This window comes from Beta vulgaris, chromosome 8, assembly GCF_026745355.1.
Source record: "Beta vulgaris subsp. vulgaris cultivar EL10 chromosome 8, EL10.2, whole genome shotgun sequence".
Lineage (NCBI taxonomy): Eukaryota > Viridiplantae > Streptophyta > Magnoliopsida > Caryophyllales > Amaranthaceae > Beta > Beta vulgaris.
In genome coordinates, this window is record NC_079209.1 from 13,014,197 (window position 1) to 13,039,676 (window position 25,480).

At 35.4% G+C, this 25,480-nt stretch overlaps 2 protein-coding genes across 2 annotated transcripts; both read left to right on the plus strand.

Annotated features, from left to right (window-relative positions):
- Positions 1–7,682: 7,682 nt before the first annotated feature.
- On the plus strand, positions 7,683–15,934 carry LOC104883093 (flavonol synthase/flavanone 3-hydroxylase). The gene is made up of 3 exons (XM_010667546.4): positions 7,683–8,387; positions 15,003–15,330; positions 15,472–15,934. The coding sequence occupies exons 1-3, from the start codon at positions 7,861–7,863 to the stop codon at positions 15,691–15,693; spliced, it is 1,077 nt and encodes a 358-aa protein (XP_010665848.2). The 5' UTR covers positions 7,683–7,860; the 3' UTR covers positions 15,694–15,934.
- An 8,005-nt stretch (positions 15,935–23,939) lies between these two features.
- On the plus strand, positions 23,940–25,259 carry LOC125492899 (uncharacterized). The gene has a single exon (XM_048635641.1). It carries the CDS (start codon positions 23,940–23,942, stop codon positions 25,257–25,259), a length of 1,320 nt encoding a protein of 439 aa, XP_048491598.1.
- Positions 25,260–25,480: the final 221 nt, after the last annotated feature.

Sequence of the window (25,480 nt, forward strand, 5' to 3'; positions counted from 1 at the left end):
CGCAGTCTTCCACTCCGGGAAGTATTTCTTCAAGAAGCCATTGTGACTTCTTCCCATGTAGTGAGGGAATTAGCAGGCAAGCTCTTGAGCCATGACTTTGCTTTTCCGGTAAGAGAGGACCGGAACAAGTGCATCTTGATGTAGTCAGGAGAGACATCATTAGTTGTTATCATGGCACAGATCTCAAGAAACCTGTCGAGATGGTCTAGAGGATCTTCATCTGACCCCCACAAAACTGCTCTGCTTTCACCATCCGAGTATACTGAGGGTGAATGCTGAAATTTGTAGTGGTGGTGGGAGTCGAATTCCACCTTGAAGAACATAGGAACCCGGATTTCCGAAATCCCTAAACAGTTGTGGATTTGCTTCACCCATTTCTGATTCAACTTCACTTGATGTACTTGAGATTGGTGAAGAAGGCTCGGAACCCAAAGTCAAATTTCCAAATTCTTCCGAAGCTTTCGCAAGTACGGTCGATTTCAGATCTAGAGGCAATGTGGGTGAACCGTGAGTTCTTCTTCTCATGTAACACAACAAAGCTAAGCAGAGGATTAGCAAATAACAACCACAGTTAAAAAGAAAATAAAAGAAAAATCAACTAAGCAAACTAAACTAAAATATACTTCAATCAATAGCACAATCTCCCCGGCAACGGCGCCATTTTGATAAGAGGTTTTTAGTGTGTCGTTAAGGCACTAAGAACCGCTTTCCAAACAATATTTATAAGTCCTAACAAGCAATTACTAAGAGAATAGTAAGGGCAAGTCAAGGGTCGATCCACAGGGAAAATGGGATTGATTAAAGTCTATCAAGTCAGACTACCTAATTGAAAGGTATTTGGGGTTTGAAAGATGTTTGGTAACAATTAAGTAACTAACAACTAGAACAAAGCAAATACACGAGTTTAAATATCAAATAAAAGACACTAGAGTTAAGGTTACTAGTATGAATAAGAACGGATGATGATTGTTAATGCGATTGTGAAGCAACAAAGACGATTATGCAAGGTTTAGTTCTCCTCTAAATACTCGAGTCCTCTCTCGAATGGTCCTCAAGAGTAATCACTTAATCAATCAACTAAATCCTCTCTCGAATGGTCTTTAGTTAATTGATTAAGAGATTCAATAAGTTTGGAAAACCCCTAATGAAGGATCCCCTTAATTTCCATCCAATATCTTGGTATAGAAATTAAGTTGATTCTTGGGGATGATAAAAGAGTTCAAAATCCGATTTAAGAACATTTGAAATCAAAATACCAAAGTATAAATGTGATCAATATCTATCCTAAGGTCTCAAAACACCAAGATCAATGCATAAACTTCTCCAAACATCACAATCACACCAACATCATATTTAAAACCCTAATTCATACTTTCACCCTAACGCTAGATTATGAAACTACTCACCAATCATGGAGTTAAAGCAATTAAACAATAAATCTATGACTAATCTAAGGCTAAACATGATTAAGTAATGATTAAACTAAAATAAATCGCAATTATGGGACTAAGAGAATAAAGATCTAGAATAATCAAAAGCAAGAATAAAGATGGAAAGAATGAAATAAAAACTAAAACTTTGAATTGAATTGAATGAAAAGTACCTTGAATGTCAATCGAATCACAAACTATGATCACTAATCTCAATTATCAATGGAAACTAAAGTGTTTTCTCCCTAATACAAAACCCTAAAATATTCTGTAAAAACTAGAATGAAAGCGTCCCTCTAAAACTACTAAACAAAAAGGGGTTTAATGATCGATTTTCTATTCCGGAACGCATGGTGCGGGCGCACCATGCTCAGGTGCGGGCGCACCGGACCTCAGGTGCGGGCGCACCTGAGTCTTCTGTCTCTTTCTGAATTCCTTCGTCAAGATGTGCAGGCGCATAAGTAGTTGGTGCGGGCGCACCAGACGCAGGTGCGGGCGCACCTTGTGCTGGTTGCGGGCGTACCGAAGTCGTCTGTAATATGTCTCATAATAAGTCGATGGTGCGGGCGCACCAGAAGAATGTGCGGGCGCACCATCGTGTGCGGGGGAGCTCTAGGCGCACCTCATGCTCCCTCTCATCCTCTAGCTCGTTCCCTTGTGCCATGTCTCGCATTACTGATATGTCTATTTTATATAGAGATTTTACCTCCGTCTCTCATTCATTATTGGTCTTAACTGCGCTTTTCGGAGCCATTTTTACTACTAATGTGCTCCTTGTAGTGTGTTTGTATTTTCAGATTGATCATTGTAGGAATTTGACGTTTTAGTGCATTTCCTACTCATTTATATCACTACAAGAGATGATGTACTTTCGAGAGCACGAGCATTGAGTTGGAAGAGTTTTGAAGCAAAGCGAATAATAAAGAAGTAGAAAAATGACTCAGTCCACTCTTTTGTATTATATCTCAAGTTATACAAATCCAAATGAGTGATTTCAATTGTGTTAGATTCTACATTTCAAGAGCTTTCCAACGATGGTCATTTGCCTAATTCCGACGATAACGAAGAAGTTATGGCGTTTTAAAGATTGAATTTTGTGCAGTCTGACGACCGCCCGGCCGGGCGAAATCCGCCCCGGCTGCCCGGGCGCCTTTACTTAGCCAAATTTCATCGTTTGGAGAAGCTTTTGATGAAAGGAAAATATTTTGTTGCGGGCTCGACCGGGCGGGGCGCTATTTCCTACTCTACGGTTTATGACCTGACAACGCCCGACCGGGCGAAATCCGCCCGGCCGGTCGGCGAGACGATCTCTAAGCCGTTTTGAGCGCGTGTTGCACCACTTTTACGAGACATATAAATACTTATTTTCTTAGAGTTAAAAACTACGCCTTTTTACTAGAGAATACATTTTATAACTTTTTAGAGAGCTTTTGCTAATACTCCATTGTTGAACATTGATTACTACGCTTTGATTTCTTCAAGTAAAGACTAAGTTTTCTTAATCTCTTCTTTCCCTCATTATTATTATGTCTTTTAATTTGTTCTTATTTGTTTTGTTATTTCAATTATGTGTGAGTAGTCTATTAATCTAGGGTTGAGTTAAACCCTAGCAATGATTTAATACATGAATTCCCCCATTAATCCCATGTTTATGTGATCAATTATTCTTGTTTGATTGGATTGTTCTTATGTTCATTATCATACTAGGGATAGATGATTTTGATTTGACTCCATATATCTTATTTTCAATGGGAATTGAATCTAAATGGTTTTGTTGATTCAATCAATGGTATGAATATCTCTATGGGAATAAGTAGATAGGATTGCTAAGAATTTAATTGTAATGCTATGCTTAATGTCTCTTTCTTGCATGATTCCACGGGAGTAGGTTTGATTGCTTGTTTAGAGTAGCCATTGGTACTCGGGAGAGGTCTTTGGTAGTTATAGGGTGCATTACTCCTCTTGAATCGTTGATTATGTTTATTTGGGATGGAAAATATTCATGTATTGGTCATGCTAGTGGTGATGCTTAATTCTAGATGTTTTAATTAATTGATATACCTTGTGTGTTTCTAGTAATTGTCATAGTTTAGCATTAGTCTTAGTTCAACATCCTTTCCATCATCGTTTGTCACTTATTTAGTTAGATTGAGTCAAGATACCTAGTGTTTGATACTGTTTGTCCCTGTGGATTCGACCCTGACTTGCCCTGCTACATAGTTAGGAGGTTAGTTAGGAATTTACTTTTGTTAGGTGAGCGACACGCCTATCAATTACTCGGCCCCGAAAAGGGTCATACCTGCAATAAAACACGAGCAAACATGGCGAAAGCATATGCGCTAGAAATTCGATCAAAATAGATCGAAAATCTAGCAAAATGTCACTATGATCAAGTTAATGAAATAGAAGGCAAAAGTGAGGAGAAAGAAGGAAGAAAAGGAGAAAAAGGGAGCTAAAACAAGCCAAAAGAAAGTCATAAAGTGCGTTAGAAACACACTTATCAAGGATCTTTGAGCTTGGGTATTTTCCTTAGGGGCACTCGAGCGAGCTGGCTTCATATAAATTCATAGCGCTAAAAAGCCCGTAGCAACCCAGGGATGATTCTATCCTTTTCTTCTCTTCTTTTGGGCCTTTTTGTCTCCAAAAGGGCTTGAAATCAGCTCTTCAGCACCAACTTGAGCATTTGAGATGGGAGAGGAGGGAGGTGCTAGATTATTCATGATGTGGTAAAATTCAAGAAGGCTATCTTGCACTAGGAACTCAGAGTTGGCCGAAATAAAGGAATTTGTAGAACTTGGAAAGTTCGGTGGGGGTTGGATATGAGGCTCACAATAACTGCTGAAAGGACTTGGAGAATGGAAATTGTCAACAGCTTCTTCTTGGGCTAGGTGGAAGTTTTCATCAAACCCTCTAGGTTTGTCTTGATTGAAGATTTTTGACTAGCTCATCCCATGAGTCAATACTCAGGTTGTCCAGGCCCAACAGGGGAGTTTCTTTTTGTGCAGAGATTTCTAAGCGGGGTTCCAATGGAGACAAAGATGTAGAGGGATTGTTTAGGAAAAAAGAGGTGTTGTGATTGGGAATGAAGCACTGGGATGGAGGAAGACCTGCACTACATTGTTTCGGAGGTGTTGGACGATGAATTGAAAGGGATTTTAGAAGTTTAAGTGTGGGACTTGCTGAGAAGGACAAAGGTGGTAGAGGGGATACAAATATACAATGAGGGGTTGGTATTAGGCAGCAAAGTCAGAGAGGGCGGCATTGGTGACGATCGTGTGCAACGGCGAGCTGATTAACCAGTTAACTTGTGGGAGTAAATGGAGGAGGACGAAGGTTGTACAAGGGTTGAAGAAGATAGTGGGCCCTAACAAATTTTTCAAAGCTTGTCCAATCATTTAAAGATCATCTAAATTCAAGGACAAACAATATTTTATATATTTTTTTTTTTGAAAGAAAGAAAAGGGATTTCATTAATATTTCGCCAAACGGCACTTACAAGTCATTTCTGAAAAACATAAAATTCTAATAGAAATACATATCACCCTAGAAATGTAAACATCGCAGATTTGACTCAATTTTGCCTTAATAAAAATCTTCATCTGAAGCAATGCAATCTGTGAGTTTGCCCTGGTTCGGCATACGATCTGCAGATGCGGAAATTTTGGGATGAACGTACTCCAATAGTCTTCCATAATTTTACAGAAGTAGTTGTGAAACCCTAATTCTTCAGGTTGAATCTCGAACTTCAACCAATGAGAATAATTTCTCACACCTAAAAACAAAAGAACCATACTCACAACTCCCATAGGGGAGAAGGAGATTTCCAAAACAGAAACTAAAAACCCCATAAAAGGGTTTGAGAAAATCTCATAAAGTGATACTAATTTATTGAACAAAGCAAGAAAATGAACTAAAAACTGAAAATAAAAGGGAAAAAGGGGCTTACCATGGATGAAAACATCCATGGCAGCCCCCTAATTGATGAAGAAGGGGTAAGGGAGGATAGGGTTTTAGAGAGAGAAAAGGAGAGGGGAGGCTAGGTTTTAACTGAATCTAGGCCTCTAGGGTTGACAAACTGACAACAATATTTTATATAGTTGATACCTATACGTAATTAATATTGGGAACCTACAAAACTTTAGATTTGTTTGAATTATAATTTGTTAATTGCCGCAATATCTCTAGTGATTGTGAATTTGTGACTAGGATGATTGCGGTCAAAATTCCATGCTATTGCAAAGTTGCAATTGGACATTGGCAAAATTCTTACATATATTTTTTTGGTGCAAAAAATTCTTACATATATGACGAGACTTGATTTGCATATTGCACCACCAAACACGAAAAATAAAATCCATGACTTGACCACGATAAAAACAAAAGAATTAGCTCCCCAAAAAGACCGCTGAAATAAGATATTGGAATAAGTGTGTGAAAGCACAATGTGTTAAATTTGGTCCACTTGTCATTTTAAATGTTAAGGTTGAAAATTTTAGTAATAATTAATTACCAATGCCTCATCGGCAAGAAACAATGGCATACAATGACCTTTGCATTATTATACCAATATTAATTTTGATCATATCTTATCATATACTACTTCCATCTTAAAATATAATTATTGTTTTATTTTTCATGGTCAAATTTTAACACTTTGACCAAATATTCTCATTGATATTGATTAGCGAAAAAAATGTTGCAAAACGAGTATAAAAATGTTAAATGAGCAAAAAATTATATAAGCAAAACATAAAATGAGCAAAAGCGTTGTCAAATGAGTAAAATCTTCTTAAATCGAGTAAAAATGAGTGGTTCTCACGACGCTCTTCATAACGGTGGTTCTCATATGAATTTAAACCTATATATATATATATATATATATATATATATATATATATATATATATATATATATATATATATATATATATATATATATATATATATATATATATATATAAGCAAAACATAAAATGAGCAAAAGCGTTGTCAAATGAGTAAAATCTTCTCAAATCGAGTAAAAATGAGTGGTTCTCACGACGCTCTTCATAACGGTGGTTCTCATATGAATTTAAACCTACATATATATATATATATATATATATATATATATATATATATATATATATATATATATATATATATATATATATATATTATATATATATATATATATATATATATATATATATATATATATATATATATATATATATATACTTAGTTCTTATTTGTAGAATATGATCATGTTCTTAATGTATATCTTTAATATATTAACTTTTATCGTGCCAAAAAGAATATTATCTTTTACAAGTTTTACTAACAAGAGTATATAATACAAATTTCAATGACCAAAATTGAATATGGACAAGTTTGATAGTCAAAATTTCTGTATATAATTTTAAAAAATAAAGGTATACTCCTTCTGTTTCCTAAAGATCTTTCCTCTTTTCGTTTAAGTGCGTTTCCAAAGGATCTTCCCTCTTTTACTTTATTCCTTATTTGGAATTTGTTTTCCCCTTTTTACACTCTTATGTCCCTATCATATGGTCCACCATTACATTATTAATTCAATTTTACTCCCTTTCTCTCTCCTACTTTAACCCTTTTTTATTTGTTTATTTATCTTAACCTCTTTCTCTCTCCTACTTTACCCACCCCACACCCCCACACAAGTGGATCCTCCTTGGTATCTGTAGGAACAGTAACAAGGAAGATCTTTAGGAAAAGGAGGGAGTACATCTATAATTATGCTAGGTTAATAAAATCTTAATTCAAATATTTTGATGTGTATTTTAACAATTACTTTCAAAATTTAAGATAGTACTTAAATAACTATTGAAGTTGAAAGTTGCATGCTATGCCCTTTTCCTTTAAATATGTTCCCATTTTCATTTTACTAGTCTCAAATGCACTGATTTGATTATTAATATCTTTTACTATGTAATAGGATTAATTATGAAAAAGTAATGCTCCATCTCTTCTCTTTTTAGGATCCTAATTAGCATTTTCTTTCGGCAGAAAAAAAATCCAACAAGAAACATCAAAATTAGGGAAAAGATGAAGTATTATAAAAGTATACATTGACATGAACCAATAAATCTTGACTATAATACTCATCTTTTATCAAGGATGTCTTGGCTTAGTAGTTAGATAAAAAAAAAAAAAAAAATTGTCACTTACAGTTATGATTTCTAAATTTTGAGCACATAAATAGAGAATGGGAAGATAGGGGGAGTAAATTGCAATTAATAAGTGGAACTTGAAGTAGACTGCGAAAGTGTTGTAGTAATCACAAGTGCAAAGTCTTGTTATTATTCAATTTTATTTTTTTGGTCATCTGACATACTCTCCAATTACTTTGACTGAATTCTCTATATAATGTACGTGAAACCACACACAACTAAGTCACTACAAATCTTTCAATTTCTATGAACTTGACCAATCATCAATATTTTTTTCAAAAACAAAAAAGAAGTGAAGTTATGGAGGTAGGAAGAGTGCAATCTATAGCAAATAAAACAGCATCCAAGGACACCATCCCCTTGGATTTCATATGGCCGGAGAATGTCCAGCCTGCGATCACAACCGTTCATGGGGCCGACATTGAAATCCCTTTGATCGAGCTCGACGACGACGATGAGGAGAGGTTGATCAAACTGATTGCGAAAGCAAGCAGTGAGGTTGGTTTATTCCAAATAGTAAACCATGGAATACCAAGTGACGTTATTGAGAGATTTCAGAAAGTTGGGAAGGAATTCTTTGAGTTATCACAAGAAGAGAAAGAAAGATATGGTAAGTTTCCTGGGTCAGTAGAAGGATATGGGAGTAGCCTTCAAAAGGAAGATGACGGTAAAAAAGGGATGAAGAAGGGTTGGGTTGATCATATATTTCATAGGGTTTGGCCTCCATCTGCCATTAACCTCAGATTTTGGCCAACAATTTTGACGTCATATCGGTAAGCGTGATTTATATTCCAAATTTTGCCTATTAAGTTATTTGAGTAGAGGGGAGCTATTAAGGATCCTGGGTGGCCTAGATCCTACTAAAAATATCAGCTATTTTTTATATTTATTAACGTAATAAAGACTACTATTTATAAAAATATATTAAAAGGCGTGCGTAATACATCATGTCAATTAACAACAGTAAAATTAGTTTGCAACACGATTTGAACCCATGGCCTCTTCCTATTATACATGATATAATTACCATCTCAACCAACTTTTAATCATGCTTAAAGTGTCCACATTATTACATTTGTACATTTTAAAGGTTAAGTTTTCCTTAATATATTTTAATGGAAATGGGAAAAATACATATCAAGTTCGGAAAACAATGCCAACCCGGTGCAACACCCGGGCCAAAATACTAGTTTAAATTTAGTATCTACACTTTTATACGACAATATGCGAGTTGCTCTAGTGGTCAACTATCTACCAACCTCTTGCATGAGGTGAATTTTTGGGAGGGTTCGATCCCCTAAAAACCATTTTTAGCTTTTTTTTTTATTTAGTTTCTTCTATACTTGATGACCTTTGTTTTTCTATATTACTTTATACTTCTTGTTCTTTTCTTTTACTATTTTAACATTTTTTCTTTTCTATTTGAAATCTTCATTCTATTATTTTTGAAGATTATAACTCTAATTTTAACCTTCTTTTTGTTTATATAACAATTAATTCTCCCTTTTTTTTTTATTAGTTTGTGCACTTTTTTTTTTTTAAGAATCGTCCTACCAATTGTTTACTAATTATATTTACCTTATCATAATATTTTCTTTGGCCCACAACATTAACTTCAATACAATAAATTGAAAATAGTATGAAAATACTCATATGATGAAGGTATCTCTAATAAAGGACTTAAATAATATAAAATTTTGTTTTGTTATGGTCAAAAGTCAACTTATCCTCTGTGTATTATGATCATTGTATATGTGCTTGAATTAGTTAGGACCTCCCAATTTCGAAATCCTAGATCCGTCCCTACATTTGAGTATATCTAAATTTTGCAGGGATCCAGTATTTGGTCATACTTTTACATCTATACTAATATATTAAAAGGCGTTCCTAAACGTGAAACGGTGCCACGTGGCGCTCTCCCTAAAGCATTTTACTCCACGTAATCCGCATACGCGCTCTCCCTAAAGCATTTTACTCCACGTAATCCGCATACAATAAAAAAAACTAGAAATTGCATAGCACAAGGTTTGATCCCATGACCTCAAGGTTATATATCAAAGTCTTAACCACTAGACCAAGTGATATTTAGTGTTATTATTTTAAAGTACAATATTAATAAATGAAAATTTTCCTTATCCGGGGCATAGCCCAGGCCTAATAACTAGTTTAATTTACTAATTGTAGAAATATGGATCTATTAGTTGTACACGTTAACACCTTGTTGCATCAATTTATGGCATACCAATTAATTCAATAAACCTAACTCTTGTGAAGCATTTAGTAGTCTTGCTAGCTGTTAGGGTTTTTACAAACTAGTGGTTGGATAGATATTGGATTAATGATCAATCAACATCAGCTGTTAGTTTAGGACATCTCTTTGAAAGAAGAGTCTTTTAAACTCTTCCCTGTATCCATGCAAAAAAAAAAAAAAAAAAAAAAAAAAAAAAAAAAAAAAAGTGAAATCAGTTTTTATGGATGATGATTAATATTAATCATCATCCATAAAAACTGATTTTCATTTTTTTTTCTTTTTTTTTTTTATGTTTTATGTAATATTTTCATAAATATAGGATATTTCCTCCGTCTCATTTTATATCTCTATTATATAAGGAAAGGGGGGAGCAATGGTGTCCTCTTTTGAAACGCCTATTTTGCCCCCCTTCTCTTTCTAAATTACAAAAGAAATGTCAAAATAAAAATACCGAAAATAAATTTACATCACTTACTCAAAAATCACTTAAAAGAAGAAACTTTACAAATCACCCATACAATTGAGAAAATCACGTTATAAAAATCACGCAAATCACTCAAATAATCAGGAAACTTTATTAAAACTTAAAATTAATATACAAACTAAAGCTAATAACCTAGAATGTCAATACATACAAAAACATTTACAAAAATTTACTTACAAATCACTATTCTGAAGAACCATTCATAATTATGGTGGGTCATGATTAAATATAGAGGTGTATTTGTAGTGAAATTAGAATTTAGAAATTAGACAAGGAAAAAAATTATTTACTTTTTAATAGTGTTTCCTATATATAATGAAACTTTTACATATATTTGGACATATTTTTTTCTATTATATAATAGTGATAAATTATCAAGGTAAAAAGGTTTATATAATATCATTCAAGAATTAAAGTACAACATATCTCTATTATATAAGGGAAGGGAGGAACTATGGTGTCCCCGAATGAAGAGACTATCTTACTCCCTTCCCATTCTAAATTACAAATTCACTTACAAATCAAATGGGGCTTCAAATAAAAAAAAACAAAAATATAATTATAATAATCACTCACAAGTCAACTCAAATCATAAAATTGCATAATTTACGTTATGCAAATCACTAAAATGAGGAAACTTTACAAAAACTTAAAAATTCACTTACAAATTACAACCTATGAAAAAATTGACTTGAAATCAAAGTGTCTACTTTCTTTACAATTTACGAAGTACTGTACTCAATTCAAAAATCAACTAAAAATTATAATATTAGAAATCATAAATAAATTCAAAAAAATTCTATTTTATTCATAGAATTTAACTTTGAAAAGTAAAAAAAAAAACAAAAAGAATGGTGAGAGACTTAAGTGACAGAAACTAAACCAATCAAATTTTGCAACTAAAAACAATTATACTTCGTATGTCTAATGTTCAAATTTTGACTCTTATGCCGAAGAAAATTGAGTTTCTGTTCGAAAAAAAAATTCAAGCACGCATCGCGTGCGAAAAATTCTAGTTTCCCATATTTCATTTTGGGTGTCTGAAAATGTTGTTCCCATTTCTCTTATTTTTATTTCTGAACATCAAATTTTTACCCTCTCTCTCCACCTTTTCTCATGGTTTTTGACACCCTCATTTAATGTTCCTTAACTCTCATTGGTTGAGTATAAAAAAAATTATTTTTCATATGTCCGCCCATTTAATGTTATCATTATTTTCATTTTTTATGATAATAATTCCAAAAATAATAACAACTCCTCATGCAATTACATAATGATCATTGTTTTCTTCTTCCGTGTAGAACATGAAAGGAAAACTATAAAATGGGACGGAGAGAGTATTTTGGAATATAGAATGAGTCGAAACGCTACTTCTAATGTTCTATCCACCACAACTACTCCCTATGTTTCCTAAAGATCTTCCTTGTTACTGTTCCTATAGATACCAAGGAGGATCCATTTATGTGCGGCGTGGGGTGGGTAAAGTAGGAGAGAGAAAGGGGTTAAGATAATAAAAATATAAAAAGGGGTTAAAGTAGGAGAGAGAAAATGAGTAAATTAAAATTGAATTAATAATGTAATGATGGACCATATGATAGGGACATGAGAGGGTAAATAGGGGAAAAAATTCCAAATAAGGAATAAAGTAAAAGAGAGAATATTTTTTGGAAACGCACTTAAACGGAAAGAGGGAAGGTCTTTAGGAAACGGAGGGAGTATACCTCAAATCATTGTTCATTGCGCAAAATTATGACTTTATTGTATTTTATCCTTCTCACTTCTTCTGTGTACGTCTTCCAATGCTCGTATTTAAACTTAAATATCTTTACTTAAAACTTATGTGGACTTGGTCTATAATAAATTAATGTGGATTTAATGCTCATGTTTTTTATGAAAAAGGTATCACTATATAAAAAATATAGATACAAAAAATAAGTAGATATAGGTTCTAAAAAATTTGACTATGTGAAAAAAAGGTTATCATGTCATAGTATGAAATTAGGTTATTATGTCATAGTATGAAAATTTCATCATGATAAACTAATGTAAGAAAGAGTGACTATATTAAAGAAAAATGTCACTATAGTAGATAGTAACTATATAGTGTAACTTAAAATTCTAAAAGGTTACTATATGAAAAAAAGGTCACTATGTTCCGTAAGTGGCTTTGGTCGATAATAATATTAGTGTGGGCCAGGTTCACGGAATACCAACTCAATATCTTTTATTATATAAAAATTATAACGATTGAAAATTAATAAAGTAGAAATTGAGACGAATCAAACAACTCCATATGACTATATTTTTTCTTATTACTTGAAAAACATTGAGAAAATTCTCTCTAACTATAAGTAATTTCAAAATATAAAGTGAGAAAGATGACCAAAAGCATACCTACCAATAGAATATATTAATTGTAATGGGTCATTTGGTAAACAGTAATGGATTGGTGTATGGCCAGGGCCGTGGCAACGATTTTCGGGGCACTGTGCAATTTTTTAAAATAGGGCCCTTTCTTTTGACTCTATTTATATATACGGTGTACATACAATTCTCAGTATAGATGATGGCTAAAATTAATTTTTCTCCTAGTATATTTTTTTTGAAGGAACAAAATAATCTAGATTATAAGAAAGAAGAAACAATATAATTAATTAATATTAAAAAAAAAAGTGGAAAAAAAAGAAATAAGAATAGAAATATGCGTTAAGAGAGAAAGAATGTGAAAAGGCCAAAAAAGGGGAAAGGAAAGGATTATTAGTATTGTCGTACAGTAGTAATTATTATGGGAAACATTAGTAATTATTATGATGGGGAAACATAATAATTATTGTGGGAAGTTGTGTCTCTATGTCTAGTGTGTGCTTTTTCAAAAAAAAAAAAACTGTCAATGTAAAGAATAGAACCCCTGACTCGAGGGTTTTATTTACAAAGCACTCACCACTAAATCAAAGCAATTTTGCTTGTCATTGTTTGATGAGTCGTCATAATATACCATACCAGATTTTGGGACCCCTAATTGACGGAGGCCCTGCGCGGTCGCGCCGCCCCTCCGTCGGCCCTGTGTATGGCTATGGAAGTTACATAAAATTGTAACGTAAGTCTCATGCCTAGGAGTGCTAATGTAGAATTTTTTTGCTAAACTCGACCCATTAGATACTCCAATCGATTTAGAGCTTAAGTAAAGACAACTTGAGAGTCATGTGTTAACTGGGTTAAACATGAGTTGCTTACGAGCCGATTCACTTTAAAAATTTGTCTGTAAAGTTTTTTGGAAAAATTTTAAGTGACCAACTAGCCTATATCCTTAATTTTTATTTTATTTAGAAACAATTTAAACGCATGGTTTTATTTATCAAGTTCTTCAAGATTTTGGGTCCAGTTGGATCGGAGTTTCTCATCTCAATTCGATAAGGAGTCTAACTGACTTTGAGTCAATTTTTTTTGAAGGAGAATTTGAATCGAGTTAAATCAACCTAAACTTTCATGCATAGAATTAAGTCAATTTAAATTTTAATCGAGCTAGTTTGAGTACCTCGCAAGCAACCGCACTCTTTCTTAGCATCCCGACTCATGCTATTGGTCACCATAATGCAATTCATCTTAAAAAAAAAATCTTCACAAAAATTATCTATTATGATCACCCAATATCTCTCTAAATAAGTAATCAATGTAAATCAACTTTAACAGTAAAACAGCTAACAAGTATTGCAAGAGCATTAACCTAAAACTTCCCTTGATATTTTCTTTTATATACTACTAATAAGTAATAATTAATACGATTTCCTTACCGTTATTTTTATACCTATAACAAACGTCTATTCTAAAAGTAGGCATTGTACGAGAAATTTATCAATATACAAATATAAAAAAAAAGAAAATGATGGATTCCAAGTCAATATTAGAATGCTCTAACTCGTATATAACATTGAAATGGACATGTAAACTAGTCTTCTTAGATAGACCATTAAGGGACTCTATTAGGCTATTCGCCCATTCCCATTTACTTTTGCTCTTCAGAATTCTAGAAATCTTTGACCAAAAAAGTGACCAGGTAGTGATTATTAATAATTAATTATATTGGTCAACGAAGTGAAATGTCTACAGAAGATTGCTTTTTCGGTCTTTGGCTTGACCAAGAACCTCCCACATAATCGTCGATTACGATACTTAGGGGTGTTTGGAGGAGAGAGTTTTTGAGAGAGTTTAGAGTTTGACCAGTAAAAATTCTAATTTGGGTGTTTGGTGAGAGAAAGGATTAAAGATAGTTTTGTATCAAAAACTCTGATCAAAACTCTCTTTTGGAAAAGGTGGGTAGAGGAGCTTTTTCATGAGAGTTTTGGGGAGAGAAAAAACAAATGACTATTTTGTCTATATAATTAAAACTAAAATTTGTTTTTTTTTAAAAACATATGTCAATAAATGTCATTTTACATGCTCTAAAAAGTACAAAACTCTAGACAATCAGCTAAGTGTTACCAAACACTTATACACAATAATCATTTATATAAATCAGCAGTCAAATCCTCTAAACAAAAAATTAATCATCTAACCACAAACTCTAGACTCTAACCTCTAAACTCTAATCACCAAACATGGCCTAAGAATTAATAAAAATATTTAGAGAATTGAAAGAATTACCTCATTTTACAGGGAGGTAAATGAAGAGTATGCCAAATATTTGAGAAGAGTAGGAGACAAGCTCTTCACATATCTCTCACTAGGCCTAGGACTTGAAGGGCATGAGCTAAAGGAAGGTGCAGGAGGTGATGATATAGAGTACTTGTTGAAGATCAATTACTATCCACCCTGTCCCCGCCCTGACTTAGCCCTCGGCGTCCCGGCTCACTCCGACATGAGCGCCATTACGTTGCTGGTACCCAATGACGTACCAGGCCTTCAAATTTGCAAAGATGATCGTTGGTATAACGTCAATTATGTTCCTAACGCTATAGTTATCCACATTGGTGACCAAATTGAGGTTAGTACTCAATTTCTTGTAAATATTACATTGGATGAAATTTTCACCCTGAATTACTTAATGATTTGTAGTGTCTTTATAATGATTTTATGCTAAAAAGAAGGGAAAAAGAGGTGTTACATGACATATTTTGGTTGGCAGATCATGAGCAATGGAAAATACAAGGCAGTGATGCACAGAACAACTGTGAGCAAGGACAAAACAAGATTTTCTTGGCCAGTATTCTTGGAGCCGCCTTTGGAGCAAATTGTTGGGCCGATTTCTAAGCTCATCAATAAAGAAAATCCGGCCCGATTTACGAGTCAGAAGTATCGTGATTATAGCTCTTACAAGTATAATAAGATTTCCCAGCAAAAAATTTAAGTTATGTAGCTATGCAACTTAATCTTTGTATCTTTGTTAAAGTTTTATATTGTACTCTTACTCTTTTAGAAAGAGTGTTTACTTTCTCGTTAAAAATACAAGAACAAGTGTTATTTTTTTCCAATAAAACAAGAATAAGTGTTACTTCAGAATAACGGTTTCCTAATAGTTTGTAGAATATTATTAATTCTGTTTGAAAATATATGCTACACTACATGTGTAGACTCGCTGATGTGTCCCACTACACCAAACAAAAAGAACAAGACGACCCACTCTATATTCAATTATATCAAACGAAGGGTTTATGTTATTTTGTTGTTCTTTCATATCCAAAAACTAATAAATTAATTCCAAACTAGTTTATTTTCAAGGATCAATCATAAAAGGGTGTAAATTATTTTGTTGTTTTTTCACACCTGCAATGGCTTTTCATCTTTCAAATCTTGAACGAGTTGTTAGGCGCACTATGCTTCGTATAAGGAAAATTTTCATATATCAATATTATACTTTAAACTGATAACACTTAGTATCATTTGGTCTAGTGGTGAATACTTCAATATATAAATTTGAAGTCACGGGATCAAACACAATATTATGCCATTGCTAATTTTTTTTTATTGTACGTAGATTATATGGAGTAAAATGCTCTTCAGGAGAGCGTCACGTGGCACCGTTTTTTGTCTAGAAATGCCTGTAAATATATTAGTATAGATGATATGGTATTGATCAACTTTGAACAGTAGGATCATGATAGCTCCAATATGGGTAAGTCAGCGGCGTAGGAAAACCTTCTTTCATTTCAACCTAACAAACAACAAGATGTAAGGCAAGAAGTAAAATAACGAAAATAAAAATGTTACAAGCGACACTTACCACAATGTAATGCTCCATGCTGTAGAAATCCTAATATGATGACTTGATCATGTGTATGTTTCCCCTCACGTGCATTTATATTCAAAAAAGTAATTCGTTGATCCAAACACCAACAAGCAACCACCACATTATATCTAGTGGCAATTATCGAACACGTGTCAATTAATGTCATCCAATAATCTCTATTAGCGATTACGACATAGTATTGAATGGAGATCAATGTATCTCCAACATTATCTTGACTCCTAAAACATCATTGTAGAGGTCAATCCTAGTCTCAATCTCCATAGCTAACTCTTGTTTAATACTTGGCCATCGTTCCTCATCCTCATAAATCATCAAGAAACAGATCTATAACCATAGTTACCATCAACTCCAAAATTGGGTATGCTACTAATAAAAGTCCCTATGTATGAGGGGAGCTTATCAACAAATGGAAAAGTATTGGGAGGAACTTCGTGCGCAGTATATGTGGGTCTCAACAAAGAACGTTCAAGCCCACATCCACGAGCTCTAACAGATGCATATGTAATAGACCATCAACCACGTCTAGTCTTAGTATGTTTGTTATGTGTACTCCCAATCATGTAGTGTGTTTTCGGAGAACAACCTCGAGGTTGGGAAGTAGTGTGTGATTCATTCAATCTTGTAAATCTAGGGCGAACCACTCTAATCGAGTCGGTATTATTTTTTTTATTATGTTATGGTTGATATAGAATATCCTTGAAGTACAAGTGTAGTTCCTTATCGCGATATATATCATTCCAGATTTGAGAATGAGATTCTTCACCAGACTTGTTCTAAGTGTAGCAGTTTTAACTTTAACAATCCTCCAATATGGGTGGATTCTGTAAGTTCAATGCTGTATTTCTGTAATACTCCGTATTTTTGGAGTTATTTCTTTATAAATAAGAAAATATAGAGCATAGAATCGAAAATTATTTTAGTATTATTTATAAAATAATAATAATAATAATAATAATAATAATAATAATACAGTCTGAGTACACTTACAACTATAACATAATTCTATTATTGTTCGATTTATTGTAATTTCGGAATAAATGAAATAAACCAAGTCCTACTAGACTTAGGATTTGCCACACTATAAATAGGAAAGAATAAAAAAAATCAGAAAAGGAAGAAACCCTAATTCTCTCTTCCTCTGAGTCGTCCCTCTCTCTTCTCTCTCTATTTCTCTCTCTCAGCCGCTCTCTTTCTCTTTCAGATTCTCTCTCCTCTCTCTATTTCTCCCTCGCCGTTTTCTCTCTCTAAGCCTCATACCTTCGTCGGTGGGGGACGACGGTGTGCGTGTAGTGTGTGTGGTGCGAGGGAGTTTGAGCGTTCGACAAGGGAGTTCGAGCGTTCGACGAGGGAGTTCGAGCTTTCGACAAGGGAGTTCGAACGTTCGCAACGAGGGAGTTCGAGCGGCAAATCTCGAGGGTTGTGCGAATCTGCGTGGTATGACGACCGACGAGTCGTCACTGGTGGGGTGCGGACTGTGCGAGGCGTGCGAAGGTTGTGCGATCGTGTTGTGCGAAGACTGTGCGAGGGGGTGTACGAAGTCGAGCGTGGTTCGAGGTTCTCGTGCGAGATGCTGTGCGAGACGAGCGTGCGAAGTCGCAAGCGGGTGTGGATGTTGTGGTCGCGCGAGTAGGCGACGTGTTTTGTGCGTCGCTGTCGGAAGTCGGTCGCCGGAGTTCGGTTTCCGGCGAGATTCAGTAATATAAAAACATAATATGTATATTATGATATTATATTAGTTTAATATTGTATAATCTGTTTTTCCATTATATTAAGTTGTAAGTTAATTAATCTGTCATTTGAGTAAATTATTAATTAATTAAGTTTGTATAAGTAATTTAAGTTGTTAATCTGATTTAAATTGGAAATATGATTTAAGGTTTTGTAAGTAAGGTGTAAAGTTAAGAAAGTAGATTATTGATTATTAGTTGGAACGTTATAATGCCCTTGCTATTCAAATATGATTTTAGTAGTATTGGACATAAGGACTTAAATGGAATTGGTAAAGGTATTATGTTATTAAACTAACTAAAATCAGCTTAGCTCACTAATATTGGCTCTTAAAAGACGCTAAGTTTAATGGAGTTAGGAAATAAAAGAAAGTTAATAAACAACGAGATTAGTTATTGTTTATGCTTCAAAATACTAAGTCGATATAGTTAGTCACATATTATTTGATAATATTATCAAGGACGTAGCACTAATACTTCCTTAATCGTCTAGGTCCAAAAATCATAAGCGGAACGTTTGTTTAGGCAGCGAAAATTCTTAGTTACAAGGTACATACGCGTACCAGTTCAATTGCAAGTACTAGTATCATGTTAGGTTGTGATTTATTCAATCGGAACCTAGAATCATGATAGGGAACGATTTTGATTGTCAAGATTGTTTGGTAACATGATTGTGATTGGAAATCGATATGTAGCATTGTAATGCGTAATTCTATCGTATCATGAGCATGATTATAGGATTTATATTATTTGATCCATGGTGAAACAAGAATGTTACAAGAAGAAAAGATTTGAGTATTGTATCTAAGAAAGAATGTTAAATGATTCTATGTTATTGTGGTATGACTGGACAATACTAAGAATGGACTTTGGCAATAAAATTATATTCGGACTCCCTACAAGTGATGAACAATGGTGAAGTGTGGGATTTGTTCTACACTCCTACGTATGCCTACTATGACGACGGTAGTGTCCTTATAAATTTTGATAACTCAAGTAGGCGGAAGGTTCCATACGATCTTGGGGGTATGCATACTAAGGTGATGGATGTAAGACGGAACGAAACCGTATTTGCATTTCATCTAATAGACCAAGTTGTCTATTAAGGATTAAGTAGCCCGTATAATCATAATAAGATGACGGTGCCCGTTCGCTGGTTGCTTGTATTTCGTGTGGGGAGACTGTTAATTCCTCTAAGAGATTCCTAAAAGTGTCGCTGAAAATAGGGTAGGGTTTCTTTCCTTCTGATCTAATAGAATTTAATTTATTGAACCTAGACGTAATTTTGGGGATGGATCGGCTTGGGAGGTAGATGGCTAAGATGGATTTTGATGCACAGAAAGTGGAACTGAGAGATCTTTCACAAAAAAGGGTGTCATATAGGAGAGTACCTCGAGAACCTGGGATTAAAGTGATCAATGCCTTGCAGCTTAAGAGCTACATAGACAAAGGATGGCCATTATTTATGTGTTTGGTGAGAAGGGTTGAGGATGATCCATTGAGACCTAAGGATGTTCCTATAGTTTGAGAGTTCCAGGATGTTTTTCCTGAAGACATGTAGAGTTCATTGTCGACCTAGTACCTGTGACTGGACCTATCTCGAAAGCCCCATACTGAATAACTCCAGCAGAAATGAACGAGTTGAAAACCAGTTGGAAGAACTACTCGAAAAGGGGTATATTAAGCCTAGTATGTCACCATGGGGAGCTCCCGTCTTATTTGTAAAGAAGAAGGATAGTTTGAGGTTGTGTATAGACTATTGTGAGTTGAACAATGTCATTGTGAAAAACAAATACCCATTACTTAGGATTCATTACTTGTTTGACGAACTCCAGGGTGCAGGGATGTTCTCCAAAATAGAGTTAAGGTCAGGTTACCATCAATTGAGGATTGTTGATCACGATATACCTAAGACTGCCTTCAGGACTAGATATGGTCATTATGAGTTTACAGTCATGCCTTTTGGGTTCACTAATGCACCTGCTATTTTCATGAACCTCATGAAAAGGATTTTTTCGACCCTACCTCCATAAATTTGTCGTTGTGTTCATAGACGATATATTGATCTATTCTAGGAGTAAGGAGGAACATGAGGGTCATTTGAGTGTTATTTTACAGGCACTTAGGGACAACCAACTATATGCAAAGTTTTCGATGTGTGAATTTTGGTTGGAAAGAGTGTCATTTTGGGGTCATTTCGTCTCAAAGGAGGGTGTGTCAGTAGATTCTACAAAGATCAAAGCCGTGAGTGAATGACCCACACCAAAAAATGTCACAGATATAAGGAGTTTCTTGGGTTTAGCCGGTTACTACAGGAGGTTTGTGAAAGACATTACCAAAATAGCAAAGCCCATGACCAACTTAATGAATAAGGATGGTAGGTTTAACTGGAATAAGGACAGTGAGAAAGCCTTTCAAACGCTCAAGGAGAGGTTAACCTCAGCACCTGGCCTAACCTTGCGTAACGGGAATGAGAGATATGTTGTGTATAGTGATGCGTCCAACAATGGGTTGGGTTGTGTTCTTATGCAAAATGGGAAGGTAATAGCTTATGCGTCCCGTCAATTGAAGCCATATGAAGTTAATTACCCGACACACGATCTAGAATTGGCCGCAATCATATTTGCCTTGAAAATCTGGAGACATTACCTTTACGGGATAACCTGTCGAATCTTCACTGATCACAAAAGTCTCAAATACATCTTCCCTCAGAAAGACCTTAATATGAGGCAGCGCAGATGGTTAGAGCTCATTAAGGACTATGATTTAGACATTCAGTACCATGAGGGTAAAGCAAACGTTGTTGCTGATGCGTTAAGTCGCAAGTCTAGCAATAGCTTGAATACCTTGGTGGTTGCAGAAAATCTTTGTGCGGAATTTTCTAGACTCCAAATAGAGGTGGTTTATGAAGGGGAAGTACAAAAATTGTTGAGTGCCCTAACCATCCATCCCAACTTTTCAGACGAAATAAGGGAGAGTCAACCTGGGGATGTGAAACTTGAGCGAGTCAAAGCAAAGCTTAAAGAGGGCAAAGCATAAGGGTTTGAGATCCATGAAGATGGAAGTATACGATATAAGGGTAGGTGGTGTATACCACAAAAGTGTAAGGAGTTGAAACAGAAGATAATGAGTGAGGGTCATAACACCAATTATTCCGTCCACCCAGGGGGGGATAAGCTGTATAAGGACCTCAAGAAAATGTTCTCGTGGCCTCGGATGAAGAGGGTAGTACCTGAGTTTGTTTCCAAATGTCTAACTTGTCAGAAATCAAAAGTGAACACAAGACCCCTCAAGGAAAGATTCAACCTCTAGATATTCCAAAATGGAATTAAGTGGGATTCGATATCCATGGAGTACCCACGAGTATAGTATCAGATAGAGATTCGCGATTCCTTTCGAATTTCTAGAAAAAGGTCCAAGAAGCATTTGGTAGTGAGCTATGATGAGTACAACCTTTCACCCATCTACATACGGTCAAATAGAAAGAACTATTCAGACCTTGGAAGACATGTTGCGAGCTTGTGCCTTAGAATACCAGGGATCATTGGAAGACCATTTGGACCTCATAGAATTCTCATACAACAACAACTATCATGCTAGTATTATAATGGCCCCATTTGAAGCACTGTATGGGAGAAAGTGTCGTAGCCCCTTGTGTTGGAACAACACTAGTGAGACTGTGGTATTAGGTTCGGAGATGATTCAGGAGACAGTGGATCAGGTGCGATTCATTCAAGAAAAGATTAAGGCTGCTCGGAACAGGCAAAAATCCTATGCGGATCAGAAGCGAAGGGAAGAGAATTATGAAGTTGGGGAAAAAGTACAGCTTAAGCTGTCTCCAATGAAAAGAGTGATGCAATTTGGGGAAAAGGGGAAGCTAATCCCTAAGTTTATAGGACCATATGAGATTTCGCGAAAAGTAGGCAAGTTCGCTTATCGCGTGGAATTGCCCAACGAGTTAGAGAGGGTCCATAACGTGTTTCACGTATCCCAACTCCGATCCGGAGACACGTACCTAATGAATCACATGTCCTAGAACCTGAAAACATCGAGTTAGATGAAACCTTATCCTATGAGGAGAAACCTATCAAGATCCTAAACCACAAGGTGCGTAGTACGAGGAGTAAGGACGTCAGAATTGTCAAGGTGTTGTGGAGAAGTCAAAATACTGAGGAAGCCACCTGGGAAGCCGAATATGCGATGCGTCTGAAGTACCCTGAGCTTTTTCAAGAGGTAGGTGAGTTACAGGGATGTAACTTTTCTTCTTTTAAGGGGGGGGGGGGGAGAATGTGATAAAATTTCGTGCTTTGACCCTAAAGTATGTTAAGTATGTTAACTATATGTAATTATTGCATATCTGATGTGCAAAAGTAAAAAAACGCTTGTGAAATATTGGGACTTAGAAGTGCAAAAGATCGTCGTTAAGAATGGCTACCTCAGAGTTTCGGGACGAAACTTCCTTTAAGGGGGGAAGCCTGTAATACTTCGTATTTTTAGAGTTATTTCTTTATAAATAAGAAAATATAGAGAGTAGAATCGAAAAGTATTTTAGTACTATTTACAATAATAATAATAATAATAATAATAATAAAATAATAATACAGTCTGAGTACATTTACAACTATAACGTAATTCTATTATCGTTCGGTTTATTATAATTTTGGAATAAATGAAATAAACCTAGCCCTACTAGACATAGGATTTGCCACACTATAAATAGGAAAGAATAAAAAATCAAAAAAATTAAGAAACCCTAATTCTCTCTTCCTCTCAGTCGTCCCTCTATTTTCTCTCTCTCAGCCGCTCTCTCTCTCTCTCAGATTCTCTCTCCTCTCTCTACTTCTCCCTCGCCATTTTCTCTCTATGAGCCTCATACCTTCGTTGGTGAGGGACGACAGTCTTCGTGTAGTGTGTGTGGTGCAAGGGAGTTCGAACATTCGCGACGAGGGAGTTCGAGCGGCAAATCTCGAGGGTTGTGTGAATCTGCGTGGTACGGCGAGCGACGAGTCGTGGTTGCTTGGGTGCGGATTGTGCAAGGCGTGCGAAGGTTGTGCGAGCGTGTTGTGCGAAGACTGTGCGAGGGAGTGTGCGAAGTCGAGCGTGGTTCGAGGATCTCGTGCGAGAGGTTGTGTGAGACGTGGGGCGAGCAGGTGTGGGTGCTGTGATCGCGTGAGTAGGCGACGTGTTGTGTGTGTCGCTGCTGGAAGTCGGTCGCCGGAGTTCGGTTGCCGGCGAGATTCAGTGGTATAAAAACATAATATGTATAATACGACATTATATTAGTTTTAGTATTGTATAATCTATTTTTCTATTATATGAAGTTGTAAGTTAATTAATCTATAGCGAAAATTCTTAGTTACAAGGTACGTACGCGTACCAGTTCAATTGCAAGTAGTAGTATCATGTTAGGTTGTGATTTATTCAATCGGAACCTAGAATCATGATAGGGAACGATTTTGATTGTCAAGATTATTTGGTAACATGATTGTGATTGGAAATCGATATGTAGCATTGTAATGCGTAATTCTATCGTATCATGAGCATGATTATAGGATTTATATTATTTCATCCATGGTGTAACAAGAATGTTACAAGAAGAAGCTGTTCAGCCTTCTAGAAATGAGGGTGAAAACTCCTAATCTGGGTAAAGTATACCTTAATCTATGCCCAGGTTGGTGTCTCACTCATAATAATGCCCACCATGATAATGGCAGGATAGTTATTGGCTGGTGTCCATGTTCTTTTCATGTTAATATATTGAGCATGAGTAGTCAGTTTATTCATTGTGAGGTTAAGCCTACACAAGGTGGGAAGGGTTTCTTTTGTACTTTTGTGTATGGGTTTAATGAAATAAGTAGTAGGGGGGCTCTTTGGGATGGCATAAGGGAGATAGCAAAGAAGGTTGAAGGTGGTTGGGTGTTAATGGGTGATTTTAATGATCTGTCAAGTGTTGATGACAGAATTGGAAGCACTGTAAGAGTTGCTGAAATTAGGCCAATGATGGATTGTTTGAATGAGTGTGGTCTTACTGATGTGAAGGCTTCAGGGAAGTATTTTACCTGGACAAATAAGCAGGAGGGTACAGCAAGGGTTTTTTCAAGGATTGATAGGGTCATTGCTAACAGTATTTGGCTGGATAGCTTTGATCAGGCTGCTGTGACCTTTTTACCAGAGGGTGATTTTGATCACACTCCTGTAGTGCTTCGAGTTTATGAGGTGCCTTTGATTAAAAGACCTTTTAAATTCTGCATGTGGTGTTATTATAGCTCAATGATGGATGCAGTGAAGGAGGCTTGGAGACAACCAGTGCAAGGGTGTCATATGTATCAGGTGGTGGAGAAATTGAAAAGAGTTAAAGGGGTGTTAAGAACTTTGAAGAAGCAGGGATTTGGAGAAGCTGAGAGGGATCTCATTCAAGCTACTGAAGAGTTTACTATGATCCAAGATAAGCTTCATGAGAATCCTGGAAATATTGAATGTATTGAGCAGGAGAGAATTGTCAGGGGCAAAGTTCAGAGGGCTAAGAAGTGTGTTCAGGCCATGCTTCAACAGCAAGCTAAACTAAATTGGCTTAAGTGTGGTGATGAAAATACTAGAATCTTTTATCAGGCCATAAAAGCAAGAAGAAGGCAGAATAGAATACATGCTATTCACAATGAACAAGGTGAATCGGTGGAGACTCATGAAAAGGTCTCTACAGCTTTCTTGGAATACAACAAAAATCTTTTTACTGGCAAGGAACAACAACAAGTTGTCTTGAGTACCTTGATTGAAAGAGGTAAGTCTATTACTGAAGAGCATAAGAGAATTATTATGTGCCCTGTTACTAAGGAAGATGTGAGAAGAGTCATGTTCAGTATACCTGATGATAAGGCCCCTGGGGCTGATGGCTTTAATAGCTGTTTCTATAAGAAGTGCTGGGAGATTGTAGGGGATTAGGTTACTGAGGCTATCCTTGATTTCTTCAAGACTGGAAAATTGCTGAAGGTAATTAATATTACTACCTTAACTCTTATTCCTAAAGTACATTGTCCTAGTAATGTTACTGAGTTCAGGCCTATACCATGCTGTTCAGTGCTCTATAAGTGCATCACTAAGTTGATCAGTGAAAAACTCAATAAAGTTTTGCCAGATATTGTTTAATATATTCAGGGAGCTTT

Excerpts from the sequence above, each read along its gene's own strand:
- LOC104883093 (XM_010667546.4), top strand. The coding sequence starts at position 7,861 with ATGAACTTGACCAATCATCAATATTTTTTTCAAAAACAAAAAAGAAGT. Across the intron at positions 8,388-15,002 it reads ACAATTTTGACGTCATATCG|GGAGGTAAATGAAGAGTATG; the intron begins GTAAGCGTGATT and ends CTCATTTTACAG. Across the intron at positions 15,331-15,471 it reads ACATTGGTGACCAAATTGAG|ATCATGAGCAATGGAAAATA; the intron begins GTTAGTACTCAA and ends TTTGGTTGGCAG.
- LOC125492899 (XM_048635641.1), top strand. The coding sequence starts at position 23,940 with ATGAGGGTGAAAACTCCTAATCTGGGTAAAGTATACCTTAATCTATGC.